The sequence below is a fragment of the Chlorocebus sabaeus genome, chromosome 19 (assembly GCF_047675955.1).
Source record: "Chlorocebus sabaeus isolate Y175 chromosome 19, mChlSab1.0.hap1, whole genome shotgun sequence".
Lineage (NCBI taxonomy): Eukaryota > Metazoa > Chordata > Mammalia > Primates > Cercopithecidae > Chlorocebus > Chlorocebus sabaeus.
This window is the reverse complement of record NC_132922.1, coordinates 13571650-13580345: the sequence shown is the minus strand read 5'-3', so window position 1 is coordinate 13580345 and position 8696 is coordinate 13571650. Positions and strand designations below refer to the sequence as shown.

The 8696-nt window shown below is 56.2% G+C and overlaps 1 protein-coding gene across 1 annotated transcript in view; it reads left to right on the top strand.

Moving 5' to 3' along the window:
• Window positions 1-8696, top strand: part of CYTH4 (cytohesin 4) — a 32476-nt gene that overhangs the window by 9799 nt on the left and 13981 nt on the right. Inside the window, exons 2-7 of the mRNA XM_007975697.3 lie at window positions 85-167; window positions 2084-2148; window positions 3343-3409; window positions 4925-5043; window positions 6610-6690; window positions 8319-8431. Of these exons, the coding sequence (XP_007973888.1) occupies window positions 85-167; window positions 2084-2148; window positions 3343-3409; window positions 4925-5043; window positions 6610-6690; window positions 8319-8431 (528 nt within the window). The remainder of the gene's footprint in view (window positions 1-84; window positions 168-2083; window positions 2149-3342; window positions 3410-4924; window positions 5044-6609; window positions 6691-8318; window positions 8432-8696) is intronic.

Here is an 8696-nt window from a genome sequence, read left to right as displayed (position 1 = left end):
GGAGGGAAGGAGGCCCTGCAGAAGTGAGGGCAAGTGGGTGTGGCTGGAGCCGAGTGATGGAGAAGGCCGGTTGTCTCTCTGTAGAGCCGGCGGAGCTGAGCAGCGGGGAGACAGAAGAGTTGCAGAGGATCAAGTGGCACCGGAAGCAGCTCCTGGAGGACATCCAGGTGAGCACACACCCGTGTCCACACACGCTTGCACACGTGTCCATGCCCACACACGCCACGCTGCATGCGCCCATAAGCAGACACTTCTGCACGCTTGCACACACCCCACCAGCTCCTGCTGGTCAGACAGTGTGGCCAACTCTGGCCCATATCAGCCTTGCTCCCAGCGCCAGGAGCATGGAGAACAGCAAGACTGCAGACAGACACCCTGAGACCCAGGGAGGACCGGGAGAGCCGGGGAGGGAGGCAGCGATCCAATTAGGCACCCACTGTGTGCCCAGCCCCATCCCGGCCTTTACTCGCTTCGTCACAGGACAGGCTCTGACCCCAGTGGTGAAGCTTTAGCCAGGTCTCACCCCTGCAGAGTGTAGACCACCTGGTCATGATAACTGCCAGTATGTGCCCTGCACTTACCACTTCACCAATCAGACTCAGACGTCAGCTCATCTGGGTTGGCAGATTCTGAGACAGGCTGGGTTCTGTTCCTGGAACGTGCCTTGCTCAGTCCTGCCCCTGGGCCTTTGCACTCGCAGTCTCATCTGCCTGGGCTGCAGCGGCTGTACCCACCCCCACTCCCATGCACATAAACTTAGGATTTCAGTGAGGAATGAAGGCACAAAATTATTCACTCAGCTGGTGTTTTATTGAGCACCTACTATGTGCCAGGCTTTCTCTACCTTGCTCTGATGGTGCTCTGCATGGTCATTGCCCTACGACCACCCATGATCCCAACCCCACCAGACTATGCCCTCCATGAACATACAGCCCAGGTCTGTCTTGCCCACCACTGCATCCCCCGCCTGCAGGACGCAGCATTAATAGGTGCTCAGTTAATACTTGCAAGTAAATCCCCATTGTATTTGTGGGGCAACCATTCAGTGGCTCTGCCAAGATGGCATGAACAGGAGTTGACAGGGCTCAGACACAGGCTCCCAAGTCCCATGCTGGCCTTGAGTCTCAGGACAAGCCCCTGGAACCAGCCACTCACCAGCACCCCACAGATCCTGGGGAGAAAGGGGCTGGGTGCCTCTTGGGAGTGCCTGCCTGGGGCTCATGCTGCTCTCCTGCAGGGGGTGCTGGTGGTTGACAGGGGGAGGTGTTAGGGGGTCCCCTCTGCCACTGGGTGCCTCCTGCAGGGTCAAGATGAAATGAGCTTGGGGTCGAGCTGGGAGAAGCACAGGTTTGGAGTCAGACGGTGGGCATGTCGTGTCATCTCTCTATGCCTCAGTGTCCTCTTCTGCAAAGTCCAGGGGAATTGCAAAGTCCCTGGAGAAAGGGCCTATGCTGCCTGTGCGTGGTGTCCCCATAGTACCTGGCAGGCACGTAGCAGGCACTTCGTGAGCAACAGAGTAAATGGAGGAAAGCCAGAGAGAAGCTGGGGCAGAAGCTGAAGAAGCAGTAGGGAGCCATGGGAGGGATTTGAGCAGGGGAAGGGCCGGCTCCATGCAGGGCTCCAGAAAGACACCAGCCGGGGGAGGCAGGCAGGGTGGAGGCAGGCAGGGTGGAGGCGGGCAGGGTGGAGGTGGGCAGGGGGGAGGTGGGCAGCGGGAAGGCTGGCTTGTCGGGTAGGCTCAGCTGGAGAGCAGACTTCATGGCTGCAGAGGGGAGAGATGGGAAGGTTGGAAATAGGATGGGCAAGGGGTGGGGGCTTGGGGGTTCCCCCTCCCCAAGGCAAGGGGAGGCATGGGTGCAGACAGAGGTGATAGTTTAGCATGGGACTTTGAAATTATGAGACATCGAGGGAGGGGACCTGTCCATGGAGGGCCACTCAGACTGGGGACTCAGGACAGAGGTCAGGGAGAGGGGCCAGGTTTGAGAGTCACGCCCAGGGGCAGGAGAGGTCACTGGGGTCTTAAACCCCCGGGATTCTGGCCTCCACCCCTGACTCTCCCTGTCCTGCCCCTGCCACCCCACAGAAGCTGAAGGATGAGATCGCAGATGTGTTTGCCCAAATCGACTGCTTCGAGAGCGCGGAGGAGAGGTGAGGGGCCTGGGTGGGGACCCCCAGAAACTGCCAGGGTTGCTTCCCAAGGATGTCATACACCTTGAATGAGCAGGGGCCACTCCCGACCTCTGGGCCTGGTGAAATCAGGGATTGGCCCGGGAGAAGGAGGCAGCAACGAGACCAGAACACGGTGACCCAGGCCCCATCCCAGGCCTGGTCCCTGCTTCCAGGCTGACCCTCTCTTGAGAGACACTGCGTCCTCCCCTCCCCCAACCCAAAGTCTCTCCTGACCCACTGTGGTCCAGCCCTGGATGATCACTGGCCACATCCATCCTGGGATGGGCGAGGAGAAGGGAAGCTCAGCCCCAAGGGCAAGGACAAGGAAGCCCAGGGCCCCACGAGGACAGGAGCCTGGCCCCACTCCACCCCTCTCACCACTAACCCGGAGCCGGCCACTCCCACCGCCTCTATGGAAAATTCTCACTGTTTTGTGACCTGGGACAGATCCTGTCCCTCTCTGGGTCTCAGTTTCCCCATTTGTGCAACAAGGTTGGTTGCTACATGGTCTCCTAGGGTCCCAGGGCCTAGGAATTTCCCCTCCTGCGCCTGCCACCCCTTAGGTCTCCACCTATCCAGCCTCCTCCCCTCCCCCACCAACACATGCACACAGACACACACACACATGCATGCACACACACACATAAGTGGCCGTTTCTCCAGCTCCCCTGTTCCAGCCACAACAATAACAAATAAATACAACTACACCTCACTGTTTTAGGTGCTTTAACCTCTCAACAATGCTGGGAGGCAGGTGGTGTCACCTCCATTTTATAGATGAGGAAACTGAGGCCCAGAGAGAGGAAGTGACTTGCCCAAAGCAGCCCATCTCAGATTCGCATCCAGGAGCCTGGCTCTGGCACGTGCGCGCTCAGCCCTTGCCTCCTCCCCCCGGGTTTCTTGCACAGGGCCCCTCCTCCGCGGCAGCTCCGGGGTCCTGAGAGCTGCTAAATGCCCATGCTGGGCTCATCAGAGGAGTCAGCTGCAGAGTTCTGGGAGGAGCCAGGCCTTGCACTTCTCTCTCCCCCCTAGATGGTCCCCAGGCAGGACCTGGGGGCCCCACGTGGAGGTCCCTAGAGGGTATAGGCTCCTGCTGAGGCAAGGGTCCTTGGGGAGTGGAGAGGGTAATTCAGGGTCCTGGTGCAGCCTAAGCTGACGTCCTCATGTCCACAGTCGGATGGCCCAGAAGGAGAAGGAGCTGTGCACTGGACGCAAGAAGTTCAACATGGACCCTGCAAAGGTAGGTGGCTGTGGAGGGCCCGGGCCACAGGGTATGGGGACTGCATGGGAGCACCTGGCCGGTGTCCTCTCCCTCCCCTCAGCTGACAAGACCCCTTTCCAGCAGAGGAAGCTGGGCCCAGCAGAGCTGAGCATCTTGTCCAGTGCCCCATGGCCAGCTGTGGCTGGGGGCCCTGTCTACTCTGAGGCATAAGCGCCCCGGAGCAGGAGGAGCCAGGAGCATGGAGAAGGCCATGATGTCTGTGCACTTGGCCTAGTCCCTTCCTCACTCCGGGCCTCCATTTCCTTCTCCATGAATGTGACTTGGGACAGCGGAGCCCTTGGATCTGGGGCTCAGGCTCTAGAAGCAACGTCCAGCCCTGGGCTCAGGGAAGGCCAGTCCTGCGGTCCCACCACCCACCCCTCTGCTAGCAGGAGCAGCAGCTCAGGGCTGGGTTACCTCACTCCCCCACACCACTCCCAAGCCCCTGGTCTCAGAGCAACCCCAGCCCCACCCCTCACCCCGCCAGGTGGCAGCTGGGCTTCCTTTTCTGAAAGGACGGAGACAGAAGGAAACCACAGGCAGATACACCGAGGTGGGGTCAGGGCAGCCAGCAGACGGCGCCAAGCTGAGGTCCCTGGAAATTTCTCGCTCTGGCTTAGAAGGCTCCCTGTCCGTATCACAGGCCCAAAGTGTTATAACCATTCACCTCTCATGGCCACAGACCTTTGGACTCCTGCTCCCACCCACAGAGACCCCCGCAGGCTCACACTCTCACCCCACCCAGCACCCAGGGTGTCCTCTGCATCCTCTGCCTGTCACTCGGCCCTCGTGGCCCGTGCCCACCTTCCAGCAGTGGAACACAGAGGAATCTTCATGGAGAGCCAGAGACCCTAACCTCCAACTCCTAAAACTAGGATGACAAACTCTGAGTGCCTCGGTGGTGAGGAGACATGTTTGTGATATTGTCAAATCCGAAAAGCAGATTTAAATGCAACAGGCATGGTCTGAGCCCATTTTCATACAGAAAGGGGAGGAAGGTCACCACAATGGAAGCTGTCTGCCTCCGAGCGGTAAGACCCGGGCAATTTCCTCCCCTTTGGATTGAGCTGGTTTTTTCTAACTTTTATACAATAGACATAGATTACTTGTGTGGAAGAATGAAATGCTATTTTTAAATAATACGAGTTTTAGGGGAACAAAAGAAATGGCTGAATCATTGAATCTCAGGATTACAAATTCCTAGAATCACTGAAGCATATAATCAAAGAATGTCAGACTGAAGGGGACCCTGGGGAGTACCTGGCATGAACCTGGTTCATGGCAGGAAGGGTGACTTTCTTTGCATGCCTCCCGTGATGGGGAACTCACCACCTCACAAAGGCAGCTCCTGTGAAGGAGGAGATCACAACTTCCCAGAACAGACTGTGCCAACACCAGAATGCCAGGCTCCAGGGCTCTGGCCACGGGAGCTCCTTCCTCCCTTCCCCCTCCCAGGCCTGCTTCCGTGCAGCAACTTCTCTGTACCCCCTCCAGGGTATCCAGTATTTCATTGAGCACAAGCTGCTGACCCCCGACATCCAGGACATCGCACGGTTCCTGTATAAAGGCGAGGGCCTCAACAAGACAGCCATTGGTACCTACTTGGGGGAGAGGTAAGAAGGAGTGGAGCCTTAGGGAGGCAGGAAATGAAGGTGTGCAGGTGTGTACAGGTGTGTGGATGTGCAGGTGAGAGGATGAATTATGTTAGGAAAGTCATTACTCCTAGGGCTTGAGGGGCTCAGGGATCATCCCCTACAGATTCTGAGTCAAAGCCTGACTGCCTTCATTCATTTAGTAATTTATTCAACAAATAAATGTTGCTTAGGGTCTACTGTGTTCCAGGCACCATCCTAAGCCCTGGGTGTACACCAGTGAATAAGACAGACAAAACTCTCGTCCTCAGAGGTCCACACTAATGGGAGAGACAGGTCTCAATAGATGCAAAATATGTTAGAGAATGATAAGCTCTGTGGAATACAAATCAAGCAGGGAAAGGAAGTCAGAAATGCCAGGGACCGGCCAGGCATGGTGGCTCACACCTGTCATCCCAGCACTTTGGGAGGCCGAGGCGGGTGGATCACGAGGTCAGGAGTTCGAGACCAGCCTGGCCAACATGGTGAAACCCCCGACTCTACTAAGAATACAAAAATTAGCCAGATGTGGTGGCGCATGCCTGTAGTCTCATTTACTCGGGAGGCTGAAGTAGGGGAATCGCTTGAACCTGGGAGTCGGAGGTTGCAGTGAACTAAGATCGTGCCATTGCACTCCAGCCTGGGCAACAGATGGAGACTGAGACTCCATCTCGGAAAAGAAAAAGAGAGAGAGAGAGAGAGAGAGAGAGAGAGAGAGGGAGGGAGGGAGGGAGGGAGGGAAGGAAGGAAGGAAGACACTCTGGGGACCACACGTTGGGGGCCATGATTTAGAATAGTGTGGGCAGGAAGCGTCTCATGGAGAAAGTGACATTTGACCAAATCAGTACAGACATCTGAGGGAGGAGCAGTCCAGGAGCAGCAAGGGCAAAGGCCCTGGGGTCAGAAGCAGGCTCAAGAATCTAGGCTGGATGGGAGGAGAGAGGGAGGATATAGTGGATGAGGAGGTGAGGATCTGTGAGAGGGCTCTGGGCAAAGGACTGGTCTGAGGGGCGGGCAAGGGGATAGGGGTGAAGCTGGACCAGGGAGTCAACAGCCCTCTCCCCAGCTCCCAAGGACACCCCTCCCTCCTGGGGTGAGCAGGGCATGCAGATGGGGAGAAGGGCAATTTCCTGCTTCAGGAGCTGGGGAGAGGGAGGAGATGGGGGAGGTAAGCTTCTCTCCCTTGTACAGATGAGGAAGCTGGGACTGGGAAGGTCAAGTGGCTTCCACGAGGTCGCCAGGTGGGAAGTTATAGGAAATGAGGAAGGCCTGGACTGAGGGCAGGCCGCTGCAAAGCCAGGGCTCCCCTCCCGGGCCAGACCAGCGCTGGTGAACAGTGAAGGTGTGTGTTTCTGCGTGGGAGGACAAGGGTGTGCCCTCGGGGTGTGATATGGGTGGGACAGATGTGAACACACCAGATGGATGGCAGCTGGACCCCAGAAGGACAGATGTCTCTCTCCTCTCCCTCCCCCACTTCAAACCCCTCCAGGAGGCGGGGGCCAGCCAGTATCCGAGTGTGTCTCACCCTCCCTTCCACCCCCTCCCCAGGGACCCCGTCAACCTGCAGGTCCTCCAGGCCTTCGTGGACTGCCATGAATTCGCCAACCTCAACCTCGTCCAGGCCCTCAGGTGAGTAGTCCTGGAGCAGGGTCCTGGCCCTCAAGAGTGGCACAGCCCCAGTGGCTGGGGATGTCTCGATCCACACAGCTAACAGCACAAAGGGTTGGGAGCAAAGAAGAGGAGGCGAGGAAGAAGAATGACCTCATGATAGTACTGCCTCACAGAGCTGAGGTGGACCGCCTGGGAAAGGGCCTCGTTCCTTGCAAATACTACCTTCTTGCTACGTTAGAATTCTATCACGCCCGTATTTAATCATTCTAATCATTATTACTTTATTATGGTCATTCTCCTACTTTTTGGATTAGTGCATGTTTTACTTATTTTATAAGACTGCTTGGTAGGTATTCCATTTATTATTACTTATTAGCTTCTAATTAGGGCACCGTTGTTGGTACTCATTTTTACAACTACAGAGGCAGTACAATTATCAGTTTGAAGCACAAACTCTTGAGCTAGACTATACAATTTAAATGCCAGCTCTGCTGCTCACCCCCATGTGATGCTGAGCAAGCCATACACACGCACAAAATACAAAAATTAGCCAGGCATGGTGGCAGGCACCTGTAATCCCAGCTGCTCGGGAGGCTGAGATGCCTGTAATCCCAGCTACTCGGGAGGCTGAGGCAGGAGAATCACCTGAACCCTGGTGGTGGAGGTTGCAGTGAGCCGAGATAATGCCACTGCACTCCAGCCTGGGCAACAGAGTGAGGCTCTGTCTCACAAAAAAAAAAAGTAAACCTCCCTGTGCCTCAGTTTCCTCATCCGTAGAATGGGGATAATAATAGTACCAACTTCATAGGGTTGTGAAGACTAAATGAGCAAGGGTTTAGAATTGGTCCACAGTAAGCGCTTAGTAAGTCTTGATGCTGCTCAAAAACTCAGATTCCGAGAAGGGGCATCTGATCTGGGCTTTGGAGGGTGAGTAGGAGTTTACAATACAGAGAAGGAAGAAGCCACCACCATCCAGTGTTCTCTAACTCCCAGCTCTTTAAGGGAGAGGGGTGGGTGACTTGGGAGTCTCCCATATTCATTCTTTCATTCATTCATTCATTCACATATTCATTCATTCATTCACTTATTTACTGAGCCGTTGCTAGGGGCCCAGGACTGTGTGAAGCCCACCAGGAAAGTGAGAGATACAGGCCCAGTTCCCACCCTCAGAGAACTTAGCTTGAAGCTGTGGAAACCACAAACTTCCAGAGCTAGAGGGAAGTCGAGGCTCCAAGAAAGGGAGCGCTAGCAAGGGGAAACCCCAGCCTCACCCCTCCTCAACTGTGTCCCACAGCCAGATCTCAGAGCCCAAAGGCCAGGTGTGGGGAACCACAGACCCCAGGCCACGCAAAGGCCGCCTTTCCAGCTGAGGCAGACTGGGCTGCCGTCAGTGCTGGGATTCAGATGTGCAGAGCGGGGCGTGTGCTTAGTTCCGTATTCTGCAAGAAAAGGCATTTCTTGGCTACCGCCCGCATGCTTGGGACTCCCTGGTGCCAATCCCACTTCCCTGTGAGCCCAGATGACAGTTGCAGATTCCCCCATTTACAGGATACAGAGACTAAACCTGAGAGAAACAGGGCAGCTTGTCTGGGTCCCCTGAGAGCCCCCCACCCACTCCACTGCCCATGGCCCCGTTTCTCCCCCAGGCAGTTCCTATGGAGCTTCCGGCTGCCGGGCGAGGCCCAGAAGATAGACCGGATGATGGAGGCCTTTGCCACTCGATACTGCCTCTGCAACCCCGGCGTCTTCCAGTCCACAGGTGCCAGGAGGGGAGTGGGACCCAGGGCTCTGGGACCCCTTCATCATTGCCAGGCATAGATTTCACAGACCCCCTCAAGCTTCCCCCAGGTACCCAGATCCTGGCAGCCCAGACCCTTTCATGATCCCTCACTGAGCACCAACTTCATTGCTGCTGGGTGCTTGTTTGACAGAGCTGCCTTGAGACACAGTTCTTAGGAGAGGAGGCAGGAGATGATAGCACAGGATGCTAAGGCTAAGGCAGCAGCACCCCTGTCTGAGGGCAG